Here is a 26,785-nt window from a genome sequence, read left to right on the forward strand (position 1 = left end):
AAACACCTAGGATGGCTTGAGGGTGATTAAATTACAGTATAATTATTTTTTTTTAAACAGAAATTAATCCTTTAAGGGAATAGTTCATCCAAAAAAAAAAAAAATTAGGTCAACATTTACTCAATATCATGTTATTCTATGGTTAATCTTTGAAACACAAATGAAGAGATTTTTAATGAAAATGAGAGGTTTCTGATCCCTCCATTGACATTTGTGGTAACCAAAGCTTAGAAGATTCAAAAGGTCATAAAGTCATCATAAAATGATGAGCGGTTTAATCCAAGTCTTGTGAAGAGGCATGGTCGCTTTATATTCAAAACATATTTAAGATATTTAAATGATCATTTAATGTAATTTAACTTTTATTCACAAACAGTATGTTTCACAAGTTATGGGGTAAATGTATCAGATCATTTTCGCGAGTAGCCGTTAAACAGCTCCAAAGAAGATTGCAAGAAAACTATCATAACTATCAATATGATTCTTAAAAATCACATTCACTTAACCATTTTTATGTAATGAAGACGACCTAGTAAGAGCTGTGCGAGTAAAACCTCACTCCCTTGTAAATATTTCCTCTTAACTGATGTTGGCCGACAGGTTTTGTGTTTTACCATTCTTATTGATGCTCAAAAATAAGGGACAGTAGACTATTATGGTCAAGGATTTGGTTTAATAAATAATGGCAAGTTACAGCATTACAAAACATTTTTTACATTCCAGTAGAGCCTCAATTGAGCTGTACCACAGCTGACAAAACCTTCTGAAGGTGCTCAATGTATCTGTTAAAGCAGATTTTGTCAGGCTTTCAAGGTTGACATGAAGTCTCGGAACAGTATCAGGACACTTATTATTAAAAAAACAGTTTGATTGCAAATTAACAATCTCTGTATCTCCTCAGCCCAGGCTCCTGATCCACTCAAATTCGTTTCTATAAAGTTGGCAAGGGGCAAGGGCACTTGTTTAGATAATATAAGATTGCTGACAATCATAACACACTGATAAAAAAATCTAAAGCCAGTTGAACACTTGGATTGATCACTTCAAATGATTAATCACGTTCATGTAAACCTTTAAATACATGACAATATTTATAGCTTAATAAAATGACATTTGGACACATTGAAACAGTTATCCTAAAACTGGCTCTTTGCCTTTGCTTACTCGGTTTAATCAGGCATCTTTGTATGAAAGATCGATGATTTACACCTTTGTATTGCCCACCCCCACGTGAAGCTTACTGAACTGTTCCAACCCCCATATGTGTTAGCAGGCGATCGAGCGTCTGAGGCTGACTACTAAAACAAAGAGAAGTCGAAATTGTTAAAGCATTTAGATAATGAAATGATTAGATAATTTACATGCTGTAGAATTTTTTTTCATAAAAGTTGAATATTTGTTAAATAGTTGACATTGGTGAAAAAAGGTGGACCAATGCCTCTCAAATTACAGCATTTTACAATACATGAGATTTACAATTAAGATTAGTTAAATGTGATTTATTGTCAGCCAACAGTTTCATGAAAACAAAATCCATTCATAAATATAATGAAAACCAATGAACAGAATAAGAACAAATAACGGAAATAAATAATCATAGGCGGAGCTCCGTAATAATAGCATATTGGCGATTTGGCATTCAATAGAGGGACAGGAACCTCTAAGGTTTTATTAAAAATAAAGTAAACCCTGAATAATGAAAGAATTGTGTGGTAAAATATTCATTTAATATTGAAAATGATTTGTCCATAGCACTGTAAAAACACTGTTTACCTTTCATCAAATAGTTTCTATAAAGAGACCCTTTGTCTGCTCTAAGAGTTTGGATGTGGTTTCTCCACAGGTGACATCCAGATTGGTATGGTACACAGGAAAGAAAGGCTGGATGTTGAAGTTATTCGGGCTCGAGGCCTGGTGGGCAAACCAGGGAACAAACAGACTCCAGGTACACCTCATTTCTCAGTCTGATCGTGACACAATAACGCTTTTTAATAGTCCTGTTCTTGGACTATTTTGTGAGGTTTATATGTAAATCCCTGCAATCTTCCATTTTCAGCACCGTACGTAAAAGTATATCTGCTGGACAATGGGAAATGCATCAACAAAAAGAAAACGCGGACAGCTAGAAAAACTCTGGATCCTCTTTATCAACAGCAGCTTCAGTTTGAGGAGAACCCCGAGGGGAAGGTTTTACAGGTAACACCGTCAGGGCTGCATCTTATTTATGAACAACATGTAAGGCAAAAAAGTATGGTAGAGAGTGTGTACTTGAAAGTGTCATCATGAAAGGCAAATTGTTATGAAAATAATGTCACAAAAAATGTAATGGTCCAAAAATAGGCATAATTTCCATTATGCCAAATATAATGTCTTTCCTAGTGTTTTCTTCTGATTTTGGAATAAAATTTGACATAGACATGTTTTCACCACATTTATGTATTATAGTATTTATTAACATTTTACATTGGTTTTTATTTATTTTTATTTTTACATGTCCAGTTTTAATTTTAATTTTAGTTGATTTTTTTGTAAATTTGTTATTTTCATTTTTATTTAGCATTAATTTATTTTTATTTCAGTTTTAGTAATTTTAATACTTCAAATTATTTTATTTTAGTTATTTGCCAAGTTTCTAATTTTAATTTAACTTTTTCATCTAATATTTATATTTTATTTTATTTCAGCTTTATTTCAAATCACAATTTTTTTTTTTTTTATAGTTTTAGTTTTAGTTCATGATAATGCACCACATCTCCGGAAACTCTTTGACTGATCATGTCTTTCTTTTCTTTCTACAGATTATTGTTTGGGGGGACTATGGACGCATGGACCACAAGTCCTTCATGGGAGCCGCCCAGATCCTGTTAGACGATTTAGAGCTGACCAACATGGTGATTGGCTGGTACAAGCTCTTCCCTCCCACCTCATTGGTGGACCCAACCTTGGCACCTTTAAGTAGTAAACCTCCAGATTCAGGCCTGGACAGTTCCAAAGTTCGGTCGTAGCGGCACGAGGAGGAGAGCGGCGTGAGTAGCTCCAGCACTGACAGAGAGGAGAGGGTCTCGACGGGTCACGTCCTGGTTACACTGCATGCTTGATGTTGTGTCCTCTGAGCCCGTGCGACAAGAGGCAAAGAAAAGGCCTGCGTCCTTCTGCCAAAAAAATAAATGAAAAGAAATTGTATGCTGCTGTCGCACGCAGGGAAAGAACGCCACAGGAAGTCTCTCCATTCAGCTGAAGAGATGCAGCCAGGGATTCGGCAGAGTCTGACTCTTAACAGTAGAAAAAGGAAGACACTGTTTTACTCTGGCTGTTTACTCTCTGTTGTATGCAAAAGAGATGTCAGTGTTTCTTACCTAGAACTTGATGCGTTGTAGCCATTACCATAAGCCAAGCTGTCAAAAGAAGATCTATAAAGAGAGAAGCATTCGGCTAAAATGGAATAGGAAAGGGTAACCTAGGAGAGATGACGTCCTCATGGGAATCACCCTACATCAAGCCCGATCTCCACTGGATCGATCTTCAAAGTTCGGTGATGAGGAAATGGATACGGCCAGAGATCCTGTTTGATTCAGGAAACAACACAATTCTGAAAAAATAAACATAAATAAATAATGGACCTTTTTGTGCTCCGGTATGATGTTCTCTTTGTTGATGTACTGTATGAAATTTATAATTTTTTCTTTTTTTTTCTTTTTCTTTTTCTTTTTTTGCATGGATGCAAAGTTGTTTTTAAAAAAAAATCTATGGTTATTTTCCTCGAGACTTGCAAAAAAAAAAGAAAAAAAAAATACAGAGAGGAAGAAACTTATTTAAGGATGACCAGATCAGCCATTTTCAACAGTTTGTATTATTTTTAATATGAAATTCTCTAGTGCATGATTTTCAAAGGGACTGAATGCAAAATGATAACGACGTGATTGTCATCCTTTAGAATATTCTTCTGTATTTTTACAGATCTCGGTTACAGGTGTGACCTGGTGAGACTTTGTATCTCATATTATTAACGGGGGGAAAAAAGCAAGAGATGGTTGAGGAAAAACAATAAATGTACAATATTTATTTCGATATGAAAACGTAACATGAAAATTGTACATTTCTCCCTTCAAATGCAGCCATAAATGTGTTCATGTGGAGACAGAGCTGTAGATTATCATATGGGTCTGTCATGATCCCACTGTGTTCCGTTACACTAGAATGGCTCATTCATTCAAAGCAAGCATGTTGAAAAGGGTCTGCAACATGGATTGAGCACACCGTCTGAGTAATACAGCATGTTTTGATAGAGACATCTGGGAATTTTTTGCAGTTTTATGTACAGTGCATGTGGACCGGAGGCTCTGTCGTCCCCCCCTCCCCCCGATCCAGTGGCGTCCACGGATTCAGGTCGGGGTCGAGGTTTTGTGGCCGACGGTTCAGACATTCAACGCAACATTCCACCTCTTGGCACTCATCTTATCTTGACGATTTGAAAAGAAAAAAGGAAAAGAGAATCAAACAGACAAAAGAAAACTAAAAAACATGGCGGGGGGAAAGTTGAGAAGAAAATTTATATTTATTCAAGGTTGACTTGAAAAGGTTGCAAGTATATTTTATTTTGTTATTGTTATAAAGAAAATGTTATAAAAATGGATCCCATTGGATGGTGCTGTACAAGTCTCTGATCTCAGAGTGGACTGGACAATGTTTATACACGTTGTGTTATTCAACACAACAGACACTGGTTGTCGAATGAGGAGTGAGTCACAGTTCGTGGAGATGGGAAAATTGCCACACAATATGAATTTTTAATTGTTTCTTGTTTTGAGAGAATAAAATTCATTTACTAATTCCTGGTTTTGTCTGATATTGTTCCCCAACCCTGCTCACTAACCTTTTAAAACCTGTTGTGAATGCCACAGACATTACAACATGACCTACTACAGCTTAAATGACCAAAACAATTACTTTCATGGATTGCAGGATTCTCATTTAGGTCAAAATACCAATTTAATCCAAATGCCAATTTAAGTTGAACATTACACTGAAGATGAGGCACACAGATAATTCCAAAGAAGGGTTTAAATTTGTTACAGTTTGTTTTACAAAGTAATAATTAATGAAATAATATGTCTTATACTTACAATTTGACTTGCCCTGTCACATGCTTTGACAGTGTGTGCTGTTTAAAACATTGGACACATGTTTTCCCAGTGCTTAACCCCTTAACAGTCACCCCCCTTTTTGAGAATGGACATTAAAATGCAATATTCAAACTTAAATGGTTGTAATTCAAGTTTGGTCTTATTTTAAAGAAAAGACTCAGTAGATTATTGCTGAAGTGAAAGTATGAAAAAGCTATGGAAGTTTAAATTTACAGTAAATCAAATATACTGTACTTTATATTTTCTTTTATATAAAATATATATTTTACTAAATATTTTTTACTATAAAATCAAATCCATATATCTAACCAAGTTGTTTTCCAAATTTGAAGTTGATATCACAAAAATGTAAGTTCCCATGAGATTTTGTTTAGGAGTAATACCAAAAATGATATACATTCTATTGAATTTAATAGGATGCATTCTGCCATAACAAATTAATACATTTCTATACAAATATCACTTCTGTCAAAAAATATGGAACCTTGAGACTCAGATCTTTCTGACAATATGTGTTTTGTCAAGATTAGAAAAGGTTTTGATAATAAATTATGAAACATGATGACGCCCAAAAGGGGAGGAGCCCGATAAAAGAATTGAGTGTACTGTTTCTATGGTAAGGCAATGTCCAATTTCAAAACGGTTTCACAGGATGAATTCTGAGTTCGTAAGCTTTCAAATGATACCTAATTTTTCATAACTACTCAAATATGTGATGTAATAAAAAAAGGCAATAAAAAGATAGGCTAGTTTTATATTTTAGAGGATAATATATATATATATATATATATATATATATATATATATATATATATATATATATATATATATATATATAGACTGAACTCAGGCTGTTCCACTGTAGGGAGACATTTACAGAATTTTTGTGTATATTTACAGAATACACATATGACCCGGAGGGGGGTGCATACGGAGAACACTGGGGTGTCCAGCACGCAGGGTGGAATATTTCAACCCCAGGGGTGGCAGAGTGACTTGCCAAGGGAAAGACACATTGTCAGATAGGCTTACAGTAGAAATACACATGTGGGGGTCACCGAGAGGGAGAACCATGCACATGGCGGCACCTAGCCAACCGCGAAAGCTGCCGGAGGCATAACTCTGGCGTCTGCAGGGCAGTAAGAACCACTGAGAGTTCCCAAGAGAGAACAAGAGGAGGGCGAGGAGGATTCAGTCTCCTCGCTCCTCTCAGGAACCTGATGACCATGTCGTGCTTTCCCACGGACTTACATTCGACTGCGTAATGATGTGGTGCGATAGCGGCAACATACACTTTCAGGGTGGAGGGAGACAGCCTTCGCTCCAACCCGTCTTGCAGGAAGGAAAGCACGACACCGATCGGGAATTTTCTGGGGTCTGGGGTGTTCCGTGCACGAATTAAGCATACAATTGAGGTATTATCGAAATATCTAAAATTTTAATAACGAGTGCTTATTTAACAAAAGGCATGTAAACCGATTAGGGTTACATTTTAGACACACACATACCTCTGAAAGGATAGAAAAGTCCTCGATTACTCGCAAGACGCAAATTGCATTTGTCATCAACAAGGCCGAAGTCCACCATTCTCCAGTTCTCGAAGAGTTTTTTCTGTCATCGTTTCTAATGTCCTCCGTTTTGACCGTCTTCACTAAAACGCCCTCCGGAGATTCAAAACGCAAAACGGGGTCGGCAGCGTTTCTAAACTTCTCCGTTTTAGGTCTTCGTTTTTGCCATTGTAGTCTGGACGGGAGGTGCAAAAGTAGCAAAAGTTTTAGTTTTATGGTGTTTATGATACAATATTTAAAATGCATCTAATAATTGAACAGACTATTGCTTAATGATAAATCTGCAATGAGATCTGTGGCTTAGGATATTCAATGATGATTATGACATCAATACATACCCATCAGATCATACCCAGCATTTATCTTTGCTATTTTGTACGGAGCCCCTAAAGGGACCTTTGCAAAAATAAAAATATACAGACTTTCACGTGCTCAGGAGAAATGTTTTGGGCAAGCTACTTGGAAAATGTAGTGAGCTAAGCTAGCAGTTACTCTACATTAAATTCAGCTTCAGTAACATGAAGCTAAGCTACAGTAATATGGCAAAAGTGCATTTTTAAACATCATGTCGGTCAAACAGATAGACAGGCATAATTGATCAGTTCAATTGTTTATTCACAAACTGTTCCAAACCAATAAAAAAATAAAAAAAACATAACTATATAAAACTATAACAAAACCAGGTGTCGAGAGTGTGTGATCTTTCCATTAAGCAAATTTATCACGGGTCAGCCCAAGGATTGAGATTGGTACGTGATGTCCACGTCCGGAGCAGAATGTGGTGGTAATGCACCTAAAAGCTGGTTGTAGGGCCCTATGATTTTTTTTTTTTTCACATTCCAAATTCTTTTTTTTCTTTCTTTTTTTTCTGTATTCCGTTTTTTTTATGTTTTAATATTTTTGGACTCCCATTTTAATGGTTAAATTACATTTTAGTAATCAAAATGCATGTCTAATTAATTGAAACCATGAAACTTATACAATTTAACAATCATCTATTAAAATATTAAAATCAATCAAATTTAGGGCACTATGATTTTTTTTTTAAGAATTTACCAAATTTTCTTTTTGTTTTTCTTTTCTTGATTCCATTTTAATGGTTTAATTTCATTGTAATAACCAATTATTTAAAATTTAATGATTTAAGCAAAACTTTCTTCAAAGGTTAAACCAACCTTTTATTTTGACAGGTTGCCGTGTAGACCTTTGAGTCTCTTCTCTGTGTTTGTTTATGATTTGACGATAGTTTTTCTCAAATAAAGCTAAAATGCTGCTGAAGTGACTCTCAGAGCGGCTGTGTAGATAAAGTTCATGCATGAATGTCCTCATATAGGCTGAAAACATCGCGAGTGTCATGCATGCCTCAGTGAGTGTTTGAGTGTGTGGTAAATGAAACCGCACGTTCATTGGATCCCGTGATTCTGTCCGTGTTTTCCGCATCGCGGGAATGAAATCTGGTCCTTGCCAACCGCCGTAAACAACATGAAGAAGTCATCGTCACTTACTGATTCAGGATCAGTGATACTTAGCAGTTGTATTTCCGATGTGAGCTTGAACTTTAGAAATGCTTGGGAAAATGTAGCTTGTGTGTAGTGCTGGACGCTACCGCACTACTTGATCAAAAAAAGAGCTTTGCTACTGAAAAGCTATTTGATTCAGAAAACAGCGACGCTACCACCACCCTACTGAGAAATGTAGTTAAACTAGTAGCGTCACTACTAGTAGCGTCACTACTAGTAGCGTCACTACTTGTAGCGACGCTACTTCCCAACACTGGAAACTATCCTGTGCTCAAGAGAAACTATCACGTGCGCACGAGATACATTTCTCATGAGCATGTGAGCATATCACGAGATTTGACTTTGTAGTCACCTACCGACCTGGAAGCAAGAATTGTAAGGCAGACTCACTCTCTCGTCTTCAACATCCAGATCCTGAGCACGCAACACCTGAACCCATTCTCCCTTTAGCCATGATTGTCAGCCCCATCCAATGGGCAATCAATGACCAAATCCGTCAAGCCACTTTGACCGGACGTGCTCCGCCGGGAGGTCCTTAGGGACTTTTCTTTGTACCACCTGTCGTCTGTCCCTCATGGACTCAGCTCACACCTCTCCAGGCACTGGACACCCAGGTAGCCAGCTAACACTCTCGCCCCTCAGCCAATGCTACTGGTGGCCCTCTATGGCTCAGGATATTTCCCGATACGTCAGTGGATGATCAGTCTGTGCTATCAGCAACACTCCCCGTCGACTCCCAGAAGGTAGAGTCGACGGGGAGTCGACAGATCTTCCTCAAACTCTCATACCTGCATCTTTGTCATAGTCGACCGGATCTCCAAATCCTGCAAGCTCATCCCCCAAAAAGTATTTCCTACTGCCTTCGAGGCCGCAGAATCATTATTCCAACACATCTTTTGTCAATTTGGTCTTCCAGAAGACATCGTCTCCGACAGAGGTCCTCAGTTCATCTCCCGTGTCTGGCAAGCCGCCTTCAAACTTCTCTCATCAGTCTCTCATCCAGTTATCATCCCTAAACTAACGGCCAAACTGAGCAGAAGATCCAATAAATCGGGAGGTATCTGAGGTCATACTGCCACCAGGACAGCTGGAGCCAGTTCCTCCCCTGGGAGGTGTACGCCCAGAACTCCCTTCGCCGTGGATTTAAATTACTCCGTTCCAGTGCGTGTCGGGTTACCAACCACCTCTATTTCCCTGGTCCGGCGAACTATCAGAGGTTCCAGCTGTCAACTACTGGTTCCAGCAGAGCGAGAGCATGTGGGACTCAGCCCATGTCCACCTCCAGCAGGCAGTGCGGAGACACAAGGAACAGGCAGACACCAGACGAGGGAACACACCCCAATATCACCCTGGACAGTTGGTGTGGCTGTCCATCCGGGACATCTGTCTCCGCCTGCCCTGCTGTAAGCTGAGGCAGGTCAACAATGTCACGTATCACCTGAAACTCCCCCTCCCATTACAGAATCTCACCTTCATTTTAATGTTTCCCTTCTCAAACTGTTCACTGACCATCTGTCTCCTTCCACAGGATCCGGTGATGGTGCCGATGACATACCTCCTCCGCCTGACATTACCGACGAGAATACCATCTACCGGGTTCAATCCATCCTTGACTCAGGACGACGAGGGGCACGCCTCGAGTACCTCATAGACTGGGAAGGATACGGCCCGGGGGAACGCTCCTGGGACACTATAGAAAATCCTGGATCCCACCTTACTGATCCAGTTTCACCTTGACCATCCAGATCGACGCGCACCCAGAGGTCGAGGCCGTCCCCGTCCAAAAAACAGTCAGTATCTGGTGTGACCACTAATTACCTCACGCAGTGCAACACATCTCCTTCGCATAGAGTTGATCAGGTTGTTGATTGTGGCCTGTGGAATGTTGGTCCACTCCTCATCAATGGCTGTGCTAAGTTGCTGGACATTGGCAGGACCTGGAACACGCTGTCGTATACGCCGATCCAGAGCATCCCAAACATGCTCAATGGGTGACATGTCCGGTGAGTATGCTGGCCATGCAAGAACTGGGATGTGTTCAGCTTCCAGGAGTTGTGTACAGATCTTTGCAACACGGGGCCGTGCATTATCAGCTGCAACATGAGGTGATGGTCGTGGATGAATGGCACAACAATGGGCCTCAGGATCTGGTCACGGTATCTCTGTGCATTCAAAATGACGTCAATAAAATGTATCTGTGTTCATTGCCCATAACATACCCCTGTCCATACCATATAACCCCACCGCCACCATGGGCCACTCGATCCACAACGTTGACATCAGCAAACCGCTCACCCACACGACACCATACACGCTGTCTGCCATCTGCCTAGTACAGTGAAAACCGGGATTCATCTGTGAAGAGAACACCTCTCCAAAGTGCCAGATGCCATCGATTGTGAGCATTTGCCCATTCAAGTCGGTTACAACAACAAACTGCAGACAGGTCGAGACCCCGATGAGGACGACAAACATGCAGATGAGCTTCCCTGAGACGGTTTCTGACAGTTTGTGCAGACATTCTTTTGTTATGCAAACCGATTGTTGCAGCAGCTGTCCGGGTGGCTGGTCTCAGACGATTTTGGAGGTGAAGATGCTGGATGTGGAGGTCCTGGGCTGGTGTGGTTACACATGGTCTGCGGTTGTGAGCCCGGTTGGATGTACAACCAAATTCTCTGAAACGCCTTTGGAGACGGCATATGGTAGAGAAATGAACATTCAATTCAGAGCCAAGAGCTCTGGTGGACATTCCTGCAGTCAGCATGCCAATTGCACGCTCCCTCAAAACTTGCGACATCTGTGGCACTGTGCTGTGTGATAAAACTGCATATTTTAGAGTGGCCTTTTATTGTGGACAGCCTAAGGCACACCAGTGCAATAAGCATGCTGTCTAATCAGTATCTTGATATGCCACACCTGTGAGGTGGATGGATTATCTCAGATTTAGACAGATTTTTGAACAATATTTGAGAGAAATAAGCTTTGTGTGTACATAGAAAATGTTCAGCTCATGAAAAATGGGGGCAAAAACAAAAGTGTTGCGTTTATAATTTTGTTCAGTGTATATATACATATCATATACTGTATATAAAATATTTTTTCCTGCTTTGGATTGTTCAAAACATGTGGCTATGTAGGCTCAAGATATCTTGAATAAAAATGTGTGTGGTTGTTCTCTGATATGGGCAAAATATGGGCAAATATTTGGATGCGGAATAGCAGTGAGGAAGGTGGGTAATGTTCCTGGAATGTTTCTGAACAACTGAATACTGGAACTGAAAACCTTACATAAAAACTCCACCAAATGACCTAACACACCACAACAGACAGTGTGTCTCTTACAAAGGATCGCAGCATATACGCAGAAGTCTATGTAGGTCTCTTGTTTTATTACCTCTACGATTATTACAACACTGAATAACAGATCACAAAACTAGCGGTAAGTCTAAGATTGAATCCATCTGCTACTTCACCAGTTACTGGCGTGTGCTCTGTTACTTTAAAAATGTGACGGTTCCTTGTTAACCAGCAATGCCTTGGTTCAGTCTCTTGTGGCAATACTTTCCGTACAAGCTAAAGCTGTGCATCATGCCCCTGGGGTTGAGAGGGTGCTCTCTCAGTGTTCAGTGGGAGTAATAAATACGGTTATGAGTGCTAGAGCACCTTCAACACGTCGTACTTACGCCAGTAAGTGGAAACTGTTTGTTTTTTTGGTGCACAGATTGTGCTCTCAACCCAGTTGATTGTCCTATCAGTGTGGTGCTGGACTTCCTGCAGTACTAGTGTTTCTAAGTGTTTGTGGCTGCCCTGTCTGCTTATCAGGATCCTACAGAGCAGGTGTCAATTGGTGCAAATAGGCTAGTGGTGGCTTTTCTTAAGGGAGCTGTACGGCTAAAGCCACCAGTACGGGTAGTGTGTACCCAGTGGGATTCACTGGAACAGTGAAATAGAACGCTGGTTACTGGTCGTAACCGTCAAGACCGCCAGAGTCTCTGGTCACTCGGATTGAGAATGACTACCCAGCAAACACATTTACGCTGTGGCAACGTCTCTGGCACGTTGCATTTCTGCTATGGTAACATTGCTGTTTATGTGCTCGCAACATTGTAGCAACGTATAATTGTAAGACGCGACAGGGCTGTAGCAACGTTGTTACGCGACATTCAGCAACTGAGAGACGACGTTCTGACAATTTTTTATATGTTGATAGATATGCCTATAGATATCCCCCATTTAGCATTTTAGATAATTATATACTTTTTAAATATTGTTTATAGGTCCTATTAATATTTAATGGGGCTATCAGTAAATTAGCCTAATTATAATCTACACCTGTAAGTGTACACTTTGAAGAGTAAAAATGACAGAAGGTTTCGTTAATTCAACTTTATTAAAACTGCATATGGTAATCAAATTGCACTTCCAAAAGTCATACATTTGTGAAAAATAAATAAATAAACGAATATACAAATTTATTTTAAGTATAATACATAAAACATAAAAATCAAAGGCAGATCAGAACATTTAATGAACAAAACCGGGTTATGTATGGCAGACAGTAGTCGAAAGCCGGCCGATAAAGGTCGGTAACCAGGGAAACATCCACAAATCCAGAAACGAATGAGACTAGCAGACAAATCAAATGAAAAACTAAAACAGTGCGAGCGAGGCTACATTAGTCACATTAAATTAAAGTTGTAGGTTGTGTTTGATAGCTGCGCAATACTCACGTAATGATGTTTTATTAACAAGGTTCGGGAGGAACACGTTCTAATGATCAAGCAATCAAGTAACTCCAACCAGCTGTCATCAATCAGTAATCAACAGATCCACTCAATCAGCATGAGTAAAGCCTATAAATATTCACAGTCAACTCACCCTTATTCCTCGACAGTTTTCAGCATCCCTTCTCCACCCCATCTCCTCACACTTGCATGGCTATCTTCCTAACCAGAGACGGGGGGAGTACTCTGGGTTCGGGCCCAAATTCCGAGCTCGGAGCCCTCCCCCCGGACAGCACGCCAAATACGCATAAACCTTTACTCTCTGATCATTCGTAAGTGTGAACTCGTGAATCTGCTCAATGATGAATGAGAACACAATGAGCCCAACAGGTGGTTGGAATTTAAAAGGCTGATTTTCACGCTTCAGGGCATTGACGAGTACATTATGTAGTTCAGTGGTTGTCCAGACACCCTAGGCACAACCTTAAGCAATGACCATGAACGGTGGTTTAATGTCAACATTGTGACAACGCTGTAACAACCTTCACCACACAACGTAGTTAAAGCAACCTTTTGGCCATGTTGTTAGCCATTGTTAGAAGGTCGGGTACATTGTGCCAACGTTCTGTGTTTGCTGGGTACATTATGTAGTCCAGTGGTTGTCCAGACACCATCGGCACAACCTTAAGCATGGCCCTGAACGGTTGTTTAATGTCAACATTGTGTCAACGCTGTAACAACCTTCACCACACAACGTGGTTAAAGCAACCTTTTGGCCAAGTTGTTAAAGCGTTGTTAGAAGGTCGGGTACATTGTGCCAACGTTCTGTGTTTGCTGGGTAAGAGACCGACCACAAAGTATTCGGAAGCTGATATAGCTTCTGACATGTCATTGGTCGAAGTCACATGTGACTGAAATTATACGAGATTCTTGATGTTATGCGCGAGGCGCAACTCCATCCACCATGTATTGACCGCATCTCTGGCAGTCTTCCACAATTCATAGAACCACAGTTACGACCAGTAACCAGCGTTCTAAATTCCAGTCCTCGCGCCTCCCCACTGTGCACATTTTGTGGTGGGTTCCATTCAACCATATAAGTGTACTGGTTACCTAAGTAATCTTGGGGACCACTCCAGTGACTTTTTAGATCTGGCATTTTTGTCTATTTTTTCAAACAAGCCTTAATGAGTGACTTGACTTTTTAACGTTCTTTTTTCTCTGGCTAGTATTACTCAGTGTTTGTAAGACAGTTGTAATGAAAAAAAAAAAAAAAAAAAAAAACCTAGGGAAATTCTGGGGCTAATCTGTTGGGTATTTATTAATGATTACTTAATCACCATTAAATATCCTGGTTCACAGATCTCATCCCACAATTCATCCCACACTTGATGGACAAAACATCTTGAACTGCTATCATATTTAGACACAGACAAACATCAAGAATCAGCGTATGATCTCAACCACGGTGACATGCTTCATGCTGCAATGCATTCTGGGAACCATGGATGAGTTTTAGACTATGGTAGTAGCTCCCAGCATCCATTTCAACATGTAACCATTGTCGAGATTCATATGCTGATTCTTGATGTCCGTATGTGTTTAAATATGCAAGCACTACAAAATGTATAGTATAACAGTGTTTGTAATACAATAGTTAAATCCATTTATTGAAGGAACACACTTTTGATAAACCATGAGATGAGTTTGGTGTGATGTTTCATGATGATTATGTCATTAAACACCCAACAGATTTTACCCACAATTTTTTGGGCTGTTTTATCATAACGAATGTGTTTTATAAACATTCAGTAACAGCAGCCAGTTAAAAACTTATGTTCAAGGGTCAAGAGCCCAACTAAAGCAAACAATAATCACCATAATGGGGACTTCAAACTTGATTATTTTCGATTAATCATCAATATCTAAACTTCTAGACAGATGACACAAATAAAGTCAAACTAGTTCGTAATAAGTGAAGCTGGTAATGCTGTTTTTGTTGTTTAACCCTGCTCAGCTGAGATCTTGAGAGATCTGTTAGTGTTTAATATTCTGTTGGGATTTAAAGGGTTTCTGTTGTCTGAGTTTTGTGGGTCAGCATTGTGCTGAAGAGTAGAGCTTGTGCTTTAGTCCAGGAGAAGACCAAGAAATGATGATATGCTGCATGTTAATTTATCGACACAAGACAGTAACTGTGTTGCAGTGATGTTTATTAGTTTTAATTAATTGAATTCAGTTAAATTTCAGACATACACAAAGTATTTGCAGATTAAGTCATTAAAATAAATGCAAGGCTTATTGTTATCCCAACACTTGACAACTTACAACTTTAAGTAAAACATGCTTGAGAAATTTAAGGCAATCAGTTCCCTGAAGCTTTCTAAGTACACTCAACTGATTACATTTTACAGTGACCGTGTCATTTTATTTAATAAATGAACATCTGCAATTTCTTCGGTATTATTCAAACTTGTAATATAATTTACGCAATATATTATTTCAGATTTGTTTTCAATATTTAAACCATTTAATATATCGAATATAAATATATGAAATATTTATTTCAGTATATCATGTTTATGTCATGTTTTTATCTGTGAAAATGTATTGTTATAATATTAATAAAAATAAAAAAGCTTTAAACATATAAAAATAGAGTTATACCACTATAGGTTACTTGTCAAGGAAGATCTTTCCCATCAATATGTAATGGGTTTAGATTTATTTTAAACCACTGCTTCACTCTTTTCTTAAGACATCTATATGTGCACAAAGAACATTTAGGTTTCAGCACACCATGGACCAAGAAACATCCGGTCCTTTGACATATGTCATGAGGTACCCATCCACCCATCCTTCTATCAATCTGCACACACACACACTGTAGTGTTGTCTAATATTAAAATTATTATTATTATTATTTTGATTTTTTTTTTTACAATTATTTGTTTGTTTTTGTTTTATAGGTTCTTCATACTGGTAGACAGCTGCTATTTAATGTTGTGTTGTCTCATCTGCACATTCTTTTATGAACTACACAGAAGCAAGACAAAAAGGTAATGAAGCATGTACACACATTTTATAATATTGTAAAACATAAAATAAAATCTAGCAGTTCTCTAGAGTTGTAGAGGTTTAGGATGTTGCAAATTCCATATTCCAAGATAAAAAAAAACGATCTACTGAAAGAATAATTTACATGACATGATTTTTTTGTATGCCAGGTAATTTATTTATATATATATTTTTTATAACAACATTTAATTTAATTCTGTGCTGAATAAACATCTGATCATTTCTGGTCTACCTTCAGATATCTGATCGTCGCCCTTGTAATTGCAATAGTTCTGATAGTGACATTCACTCAGAGATCTACTAAATCGCCCACTGATAAATCAACGACTGAATCACCCAATGTAAAACCATCTGATAATTGCTATGCTAAAGCAGCAGTGGCAGCGGATGCTGGGGTTTGCTCTACGATCGGGAGGTACGATTCCAAAGAGCTCCATTTATGATTGGTAAAGATTTCATGCAAGAGCAATAAGACTTGTGCTACTCTATACACAGTCATTGTAGTCATTGTTCTTGATCTAAATGTTGCTCTTTGCGTTTACAGGGACATGTTGAAGCGTGATGGTTCAGCAGTTGATGCTGCTATTTCTGCTTTGCTGTGTGTGAGTCTGTTTAATGCCCACAGCATGGGCATCGGAGGAGGTGTGGTTTTCACCATATACAATCCATCAACAGGTATCCTTACTGAAAAATATCATATTAAGTATATTGAAGAAAAAAAAATATGAATAATATATTGCATTAATATATTACAATATATTGAATATTTTGAATAATTGCTGCTTTTCATATATTACAAAATATGTGACAATATATTTACAGTTATACTAACGTGCATTTACTTTTCACTCAATTTAGTTATGCTTCTTCTACACAAAGCATTTGAGTTGTATTTATGAGGAAAGTTTTTTTGTGTTGGTATTAAGGGTTCATGTTGAAAAATGTTAAAGTCTAATTTACTCAACTAAACAAATTAGTTGAGTTAAAACTACTTAAAATTCCTAATTATTATTATTATTATTTTTCATTTAGACCAAGGCAAACATTTTTACAGTAACACTGATTGCCTTAAATTTCTCAAGCATGGTTTACTCTTGTCCACGCATTTTCCGGAATATCTGTGTTGGTTTCTATGCCAATAACGTTGCATTATTAAGCATATGCCAAAAACAACAACAATAACAACGTGGAGAAGTTTGCAATACATATGTTGTGATATTTAGAACATGACAATATATAGCCACCGTGTTGGACAACATCCTCTGAGCGAGGGACTCCACGCTGTTGTCTCTGCTGGTCTCAAATGGTCTTCAGCATGTCTCCATTATATTGTAATTTTACGCTCGTCCTGCACTTTGCAACGTCATTGTTTCTGCAGCAACTTTCAGCATCTTTCCTGAGAAGTTGAGAACGTCTGTATTTATGTTTTTCGCGGTGCGAGTATGTGCCTTACCACGCAAAACAAGATTAGAGCGGTCAGACTAAAATGGATTTTCAGAAATGCTATTTAAATAGGATTTCAAACAACATATGAATGTAGCTCAAAACGGATTTGTTAAAATTGGACTTCATGTGATTATTTTGCTGTTCAAACTTGCTAAATGAAAAAGAAGAAGTGATGATTGAGCATTTAATTGTTTTCTGAAGAAAAGAGGAACAGGGGGAAAAACGAGAAGAGAAAGTTATGCAAGGATGCCAACTAAAGGAAACACTAAAATTATAGCATTTTGTAAAGAAGAATATTTTCAAGCTTCAATGCACAGTGCTTCTCTTTGTGTTCGTGCTTCTCTTAAGTGGTGTTCGGCTAACTTGTTAACTTGTTCGGCTTCACATTGTCAGAAGTTAATATTTTGAGGCACACTGCGGTCTCTCTTCATTACCCACCGTTGTACTGGTGAATCCGTGGGCAAGATATGCCATGTCATATTTTCATTGCACTGGACACAACGGCCGTGCCGCGACAGCTTGCAGCTGTCTACTGGATGGGATAAAGCGAACAATGTAAATTAATTTGTCCTTTGTGTCAGAAACAGAACGGGGCACCAGTTCACTGTTTGGGATTTGTCATGTCGTGTCACATCCAGTGCCAGAAGATCCAACATCATTGGTTCTATTTGCTTTTGTCATGCCGTGCAGCTAGAGCCTGATGTAGACATTGTGTGTGTATCATTTGGTAGTTGTGAGTTTGAATTAGATTCATCGTCTGCTTCACGTTTACCTGGCACTGGCAGTCCTTTCACAAACTTGTTCATGCTTAACTTGTCCATTAACTAGAGCTAAGTTTTTGTATTTTATTTTTGTATTATGGAAATAACTTGCTTATAATAAATAATTATGCCAATGCTGTTTTTGGAGAACCTTAAACATTTGATCTGTGAGATATTGAGAGATTAATTTCATTTTATTTGCAGTTGATTTCTCTCAACCTCTCAAAAGCATTTTTTTATATACATAGTTAAGTTTCCAACAATTATCTGTGATATAATTATGATGCTCAATCTTCACTTGTAGAGGACCTTTAGGTCATTCACGTACGTAGTAAACTCTATATGGGAGGAATTTGATAAAAAAAAGACTGGGTTCATCATGTTGAACCCAATCCCTGCATCACACTCACTTGGAAGTAAATGTGCTGTGGTTTGTGGAAACTTTTGTATCCACAAACCACAGTGTTGACCAGGTGTGAATGTGTTTTCATCTTCAGGAAAGGTGGAGACAATTGATGCCAGAGAAACTGCTCCAACGAATGCTTCACAGCACATATCAGACAAAGGCCTGCAGAAACCAGGTATAAACAACTTTTGTTGTTGTTGTTGCTATTTTAACCCTTGAATGACCACTCCTCTGTGCTTTGTAATGAATGGCAGGATTATTCATAGCTGTACCAGGAGAACTGCGTGGTTATGCGATGGCACACAAAAGACACGGGAGACTGAAATGGAAGGAACTGTTTGAGCCGAGTATAAAGTTGGCATGTGAGGGTTTTCAGATTGGCAAGGCATTGGCTGAAACTATCAAAGCCAATGAGGACATGATTCTGAATAACGCAACATGGTGGTAAGAATATTTGTAAACTAGCAAAATAATTATCAAAATAGATGTCCAGAAGGCTATTGCTCAGACACTATTATAATACTATAATAGTAATGTATATGCCAATAGCATCTGCCTTTTAATTTGATAACATTATGTTACGTCTGATCTGCTTTCTCCTCTTGCAGTGAAGTGTTTTGTGACTCAAACAACAACATCTTGAAGGAAAATGATACTATAAGATTTCCCCAACTAGCTGTGACCTATAGGAGGATAGCAGAAAAAGGACCAGATGTCTTTTACAATGGGTCATTAACTCAAGATATAGTGGATGATATCAATGCTGCAGGTTATTGAATGCTTACATTTGACTCTAACTAGGGGCTGTGTCCTAATATTATTAAATCAAGTCTGTCTGGATATTTGTGTATCGTAACACAGGAGGGGATATAACATCTGAAGACCTAAATAATTATCAGCCAGTGTTTAATGAGTATGCATTAAACTTTACTGTGGGGAAATACATATTTCATGGTCCTAATGCTCCATTCGCTGGACCTGTACTTGCTCTGATACTTAACATACTCAAAGGTGAGTATGACTCAAAGGCATTTTACCCAGGAGAATATCATTGCTATCATATCATATAGTCTGAAAAGCAACAATTGTAACTGACCAAAAGCAATGTACAGTGTGCATCTTTAGGGCAAGAGATATCTTCATCATGCATGACAGCTCTTTAATTCTTGCAAAATGTTCTAAGCTTCAGTTCAATTAATTGCGCATGTCATTTCAGGTTACAACTTCTCAAGCAGCAATGTTTCTACAACAGAGAATAAGATTTTGACATATCATCATATAATAGAGGCTTTCCGTGCTGCTTATGAGGAGAGGAGTAAACTGGGTGATCCACATTGTGAAAACATCACTGATGTGAGTTCAACATTTTCACATTGTATACCTTTAAGATATTTGTTGGCTATTATATTTCGAAAGGCACCAAAATAAACATTTTAATTTATCACTTACCTTCATGTAATTTTATTTTGTCCAAACACAAACGGTGCACTAATAAACGAGCTGGATCCAAATGCAGAGTAAGATTTAATGATCAAATAGTCAAAATAATACAAAACACCATATATGCACAAGCTAACAAGGAACAGGAGAGAGTAATGAATCACTATGGCAACAAATAGTCCTTAATCACTATTGAGTCCTTAAACACAAATCAGGGGAAACAAGACAGGAATTGTAACAACTAATATAAATGTATTATAAATTGGGCTTATTATAATTTTTATGTTTATAAACAATACATGTTTGATTTGTTTTTTGAAAATCCTGCATAGTGCACCTTTATATAAGTTAACAAACATCTAAAGTGCAGACTATCTGAAGTGACTTTGGCCTCACCTGATTTAATTGAAGTAACATTACAGCAGACATTATTCTTCATAACCTTTCACTGTTCAAATATGATATGCATGCATCTTGTGAATCTTGTTTTAAAGGCCATCCAAAAAATGACCTCTGACAGCTTTGCCGACTACATTAGGAGAAAGATTAAAGATGACACTGAACAAGTCAGTTATGATGAGCAGGAGGAGAATATTGTTCCTGATGATTTTGGCACATCTCACCTGTCCATCATTGCTGAAGATGGGAGTGCAGTGGCAGTCACCAGCAGTATCAATGAACGGTAAAAGAAAGATGAAGAAACAGAGATTAGCGTTTCTTAATCTGACTCCCTCACTTTAGGTTATTGAGCGCTGCTCTTCAATTTAGCAAAAACCCCAGTGTTAAATTAACACTCCTCAGAGTTTATTTGAGTCCACATTCAAGTGTTAAAATTTAATACTGAAGCAGTGTTCAAGTTAAAAGGCACATAACACACAGTTTCTGCCAATCTCATTTTAGTATTGCATCCTTCATATCTTCGAAGAGTCTTTAGTTTTATTTGATTTATAAAAGACAAATACGCTGTACTGATTCTTTCCGAATACAGCCGAGTTTACATCATGCACTTACAGGCCGATTGCCAACAAAACACAGACATTTGACTTACCGCCTGCAATTCCGACTCATGGCCGGGATCTTTTATCGCTGGGACTTCTCCATTTTTCAGTTTCAAACGATCTGCAAATCCACCGTCGAACTTTAAATTGGCCTTATTTATAAAACATTCTTCACCAAAATGCCGGGAACAAACAAGCACACAACTCAGGTGGTACCCTTGGAAAAATTAAGCTGAACAATCCCCATCTTTCCCTCACAACTGGTCTAAAAACAAAAGGACAGCACTGGCGGCTTCCGTAACCCAAATGAAGCACGTTGATGGGTGTGCTCTTGCTCTTGATGTGGGCACGCGCTCTTCATGGGAGAAGTACCCATACAAATAATGCTGCCCTTTATGACGTCTTACAGGGCCATACAAAAAAACAACAAAAAACTTTACGAAATGTATATGAATCCTGAAGGAGTGTATTTGGCACAGAAATACTCCATCATCCGAATCCAACTCTTTAACAGTGTAAATAAGTCCAAATTCACAAAATAGCATTTTAGACATCCCCTTTAATTAGATAATTAAGTGATTAATTGGCTGTTGATTGACCATTAGTGATTAACACCTGCTGTTGACAAGCAGAATAACTGAAGGAAAGAGTTAGCCTATCAGGTATTGAGACTATATGTACAGGAACTATAAAAAAACACCAATTGTAGCACTACATGTAGAAATGGGGGAAATGTCATTAGAAATGAGAAGGATACAGTTATCACGGAATTATTCGGCTAATTTACAAGGCCATAGTCAAGAGCATCCAACACAAGAAACTTTAAAGCCATGTTGAGAAAAAGAGAGGAGGAAAATGAAAAGCTTCGGATGGCAGTAATACAGAAAGCAACCGAACTTGGTAACACTTTAATAACTGCACGCTATTAGTCATTAGTAAACAGTAAATTCATAATTTATAAAGCATTAATATACATTAATAAGCAGTTTATATATACAGATATAGATTTATTTGATTTATTCTTTATTATCTTGATTCATAAGCATATTTATAATGCACTTAATAATTGTATTGTCATACTTTATTAATGATCAATTTAGCATTTCTAAATGAAGTATAGCATTATTTACAAACTGTTGTCAGTGATGCATAAGATCACTTGGAAAGTGTAAGTAAATGTGGTTAGTTCAGGTAGTTATAAAGCATTTAGTAGTGGTCAGTTAATTATTTTAATCATCTAAAGTGAGGACTATCTATGCCTTGTAAAGCATTTACAAAGGAGATTTAAATACTCATTTGTCTTCTAAACAGAAAAAAGAAACAAACACAACAGTGATACAGAACATAGAAATATTAAAAGCCTTTGCAGGTCCTCACTTTAGATGAGCTCACAAAAATAGTTAACTGACCACTACTAAATGCTTTATAACTGAATTAACCATGAAGTACAGTAGCAATACATGTTAATAAAGCATTTACTAACACACTAAGTAACTATTACTATATGTCTAAATAATAAGATGTATGCATGTACATTTAAATAGTTTATTAATCATTTACTTACACTTTCTAAGTGAGCATGAACTGACAACTCCTAAATAACTGCTTTGTTAATAATGCTATACTTCATTTAGAAATTATACATCGATCATTAATAAAGTATGAACATACAATTAATAAACACATTATAGATATGCTTTTAAATCAAGAATAAAGCATTTGTTGCTGTATTTATAAACTGCTTTTTAATGGCTATTAATGCTTATAAATGATGAATTAACTGTTTACTAATGCTTAACTAATGATTAATAGCGTGCAGTTATTATAAAGTCTTACCCATTAATCAGTTAAAAGTTAGTCCAACTATACCACTACTACCAGTAATAAAACTTTGGTTACTTTCAGACACCACAGATTTTTAATTGTTAGAAAATAAAAACAAGGATAAGGAATGTAATTCATGTAATGTGCAGACATAAATTAATGAGTACCACAGCGTATAGATTATACGAGCAACAAAGAGTATAGACAATAAGATAGGAGTTGCTTTTACTGTTCCAGAGTTCCAGTTATCAATAAGGAAAAGGATCAGTGATGAGTTATCTGTTTATACGGGGGAAATGATTGCACTATTATTAGCAACACAGTGGATAGAGGAGATAAGACCTTTGGAATCAGTTCATCACTAGCTTACAATAGAGTCATTCGGAAAGAAGACCATTTTAATAGAAATACATCAAACATTATACAGAATTCAAATGATGGGACTTACAGTGATATTTTAATGGGTACCCGCTAGGGCTTTGACTTTTGCCCAAAATCATATTCGAAGTTTGTTTGTTTATCAATATTAATATTTAAATATGTATTAATAATATTTTGACCATTAAATGCCTTCAGTAAGAAAGACTTATATTGGTATCAAATTTAAGTTGTATATGTTCTGTCCACCAGAAGGCAGTGTATCACCCAATGTCATTAGGCAAGCAATGATGTTTTCAGAAGAACAAACACTGTCACGACAGTTGTTGTTTTTTTTGTTTTGTTTTTTTGTGTTCCCAGCTTTGGCTCTAAGGTGATGTCCCGCTCAACAGGCATTATATTTAATAACCAGATGGAGGATTTCACTAATTTTAAATTTGAAAAGAGTCACAATCTAATTAAACCAGGTAAAAAAAAAAACATACCATTTTTTATTTTTTATTAGCGACAATAATAAAGTATACCACCTACACAATATTGCATATGCATGTTTGTTTTTGACAAGGTAAAAGGCCACTTTCATCAATGTCTCCCACAATAATATTGGATAAACACAGCAGACAAGTAAAAATGGTTGTTGGAGCTTCAGGTGGGACAAAAATCACAACCGCAGTTGCTCAGGTAACAAAAATAACAGATCACAGAAAAATTGCTTAAAAATGATAAAAATCATTACAGATCTACAGCACACATCAATACTATGAAATTGACCTTGTTTATGCATACTTTAGGTTATGTGCTTCAGTAATATTTTTGTTGTGATGGGAAATGCATTTGTTGGCCATTGCTTTACATTTTTCTTTGCCTGTGTTCCTCGTCTCAGGTGATCCTGAACTACATGTTTTTTGACTATGATGTTCAGAAAGCTGTTAATGAACCTAGAGTTCACAATAAGTTTTATCCCAATACGACATTTGTAGAAGGTGGCTTTGATGAGGTAGAATTCCTAAGGAAGTTAATATAAGACACGTTTCAATAATCATATTCACAAAGTTACAAAAGTGATATTTATTCTAATTTTCCCTCTGTGTTGTGTTTTTGTGGATGCAGAATGTAACTGATGGCTTGAAGTTGAAGAATCACATCATAAATAAAACGTCTTCAGTTGGAAAGGTCCAGGCAGTTGTACCCCAGCCAGCAAAAAGTCGTCTATTAGACGTTGAATAGACGTAATTTTTACGGTCTAATTACGGTCCACTGAAGGTTGAAAATGAAAATTGAAAAGACGTCAAATTTGTCCGACTTTTAAACGTTTAAATTTTTTTTATAACTTTGACGGAATATGTAAAACTCTTTAAATTTATTTGAGATAATAATGAACATGGTTTGGTAGTTTGTTTTCTCTGTTGTTTTAGCATGTATAACAGACTTATCCTAGCTGTCTTAGATTATCAGTTGAAAACATTTTAGATGATCAGTTGAAAACACGTAGTCAAACAGTCCGGCCAAAACTACTTAGTTGAAATCACGTCGTAAACCAGTCCAAGGCGGACCGACATATTTTCAACCATATTTCAACGTTGAAAGACGGTAATTGTTTACTGGGACGGGAGGAGAACCAAATCTGTGCTGCATCTGACCCCAGGAAAGGTGGATATCCTGATGGATACTGAGTGCTGCTCCTGCTCATGCTGTTGTGTTTGACCCAGGAAAATTAAATCTTCTTTCCAGGGACAGCTCTGAGTTTTTTTTTAAAAGAAGACTCGCGCTGTTTGATTGACAGCTTGGGCGATTGGAAAGGGAGCGTTCTTTGATCGCTTTCTTTAAATTTAATAACAGTTTAAATAAGATTATTTTCATCCTACTAAGAGAAACGATGTGAAGTTGATTGTCACTGGCTTGATTTACTGATGCATTTAGTATTGAACGATTTTGAGAGATAATCTGTCTGAATTTGAATAATTACTAAATCACTGATCACAGATGAGGCATTAGAATAAACATGACTATATAGCCGACTTACATGTTTGTGGCGTTGCTGGCAGATCCATCGTAAAAGTCTGTTTGCAAAGCCTGTGCCGAAATTTACCAAATAATGCACAGTGAAATATATAGGCTTACACCGGATACAAACAATGGACTCACATTGTTGGGGTTGGCCGGGTTGGGGGGACTAAATATCCAGGTGCACACTGTCAAAACGGCAATCATGAAATGAACCGCGCGTGTGTGTGTGTGTGTGTGTGTGTGTGTGTGTTAACCCTCGGAAGTACATATTGCAGAACATAACGCAGAATTTAGCAGTCAAAACTGATTCATCATTGATTCAAACCTTTTTCAGCAGCTGTCAGGGACAAGTAGAGTCACGTGCATGCACTGTGTAAAAGTTGCAGATGTCTGGCTAGGTTAGCATTACCATGGACAGGAGTCCCATTCGATTTCAATTCAAGTCAACTGTGCTCTCCTCTCAGTTATATTCAACATCGAGTCATCTCCCACTACATGTGTACATTTTTAGAGTTGCTCACTATCTCACTCTTTACTGCTCTTTTCATGATAACTGATTTTATGGACTACATGCACACTTTAGTTTATTTTTTTTTAACCAATTAGACTTTAAAATTTAAAATTTAGACTTCGAGATACCCCCTTGATTACTTTTTGCAGGTTGGGATGTCTGAAAAAGAGACACAACAACTACAACCGACTTTCAGCCGTAACACATTATTACACTTATTATTAGTTTGACTTTATTTCCGCCATGCATCTACAGAAGTACTGAGAATTAACATTGGTTTATAGATGTTGAGGTTTTAAAGAAAGCTGATTAGAGTGATTAGAGAACATTTAATTATGTTAAAAGAGCATTAGACCAGGGGCGTAACTATCGGTAAGCAGGGTAAGCGGTTGCTTACGGGCCCGGACCAATCAGGGGCCCGCCCGCGTGACTGGACGATATTGATTGACAGGCCCAGGCGGGTCCCCCTATCGCATTTTACTACTTATAGTCTGATCGCATTTTTATTTTTTGCTTATTGATTTGAATAAATAATGACAACAACATATTTGACTGATCATTAAATAAATGTTTGAAACGAACAATGATGAATTTGGTGTAATTTGTTTCGAATTGGGACTGGGGAATCCCCGGGTGAACATGCGCATTGCGTGCAAAACAGTAAAAACCGGTGAACTTGAGACAGATATGGAGTCGTCACATTTTTTGTCAGAGCGTTCTTTTTCTAAACTGAAACTGATAAAAAGCTATCTCAGGAGCTCAATGGGACAGAGTCGTCTCTCTGGACTTGCCATACTGTCAATTGAGAATGCCCGTGCGCGCTATCTGGATCTTAAAGGAGAACTCCGGTCAATTTTAACATTGAGCTAAATTTTTAGTAAATTTGGAGTGCTGTCAATACAGAGAACAACACAAAAATCGGTGTTGCCTACACCGTGTTATCATCTTTTTAAAATTTGCGACTTGAATGGGGTCTAATTTTA

The 26,785-nt window shown here is 37.7% G+C and overlaps 2 protein-coding genes across 5 annotated transcripts in view; both read left to right on the plus strand.

Annotated features, from left to right (window-relative positions):
• Positions 1-4,827, plus strand: part of rims2b (regulating synaptic membrane exocytosis 2b) — a 172,603-nt gene extending 167,776 nt beyond the window's left edge. For all 3 annotated transcript variants that reach the window (XM_079591525.1, XM_079591526.1, XM_079591527.1), the window contains 3 exons: positions 1,844-1,945; positions 2,057-2,196; positions 2,799-4,827. In XM_079591525.1, coding sequence (XP_079447651.1) covers positions 1,844-1,945; positions 2,057-2,196; positions 2,799-3,005 — 449 coding nt within the window. In that variant the 3' untranslated portion in view covers positions 3,006-4,827. The remainder of the gene's footprint in view (positions 1-1,843; positions 1,946-2,056; positions 2,197-2,798) is intronic.
• A 6,712-nt stretch (positions 4,828-11,539) lies between these two features.
• On the plus strand, positions 11,540-25,035 carry LOC306987350 (glutathione hydrolase 1 proenzyme-like). Of its 2 annotated transcripts, none has more exons than XM_079591530.1 (16): positions 11,540-11,671; positions 15,712-15,794; positions 15,923-16,012; positions 16,270-16,446; positions 16,576-16,706; positions 18,736-18,819; positions 18,899-19,088; positions 19,253-19,413; positions 19,506-19,655; positions 19,861-19,997; positions 20,579-20,766; positions 23,645-23,751; positions 23,850-23,965; positions 24,168-24,281; positions 24,395-24,471; positions 24,891-25,035. In XM_079591530.1, the coding sequence occupies exons 2-16, from the start codon at positions 15,754-15,756 to the stop codon at positions 24,955-24,957; spliced, it is 1,830 nt and encodes a 609-aa protein (XP_079447656.1). In that variant the 5' UTR covers positions 11,540-11,671; positions 15,712-15,753; the 3' UTR covers positions 24,958-25,035. The 2 variants fall into 2 exon arrangements, with proteins under 2 accessions (XP_079447656.1, XP_079447657.1); XM_079591531.1 differs by having other exon boundaries at positions 11,578-11,671; positions 15,732-15,794.
• The last annotated feature ends 1,750 nt before the right edge of the window (positions 25,036-26,785 follow it).

The sequence above is a fragment of the Phoxinus phoxinus genome (genome assembly GCF_949152265.1).
Source record: "Phoxinus phoxinus genome assembly, chromosome: 19".
Taxonomy (NCBI): Eukaryota; Metazoa; Chordata; class Actinopteri; order Cypriniformes; family Leuciscidae; genus Phoxinus; species Phoxinus phoxinus.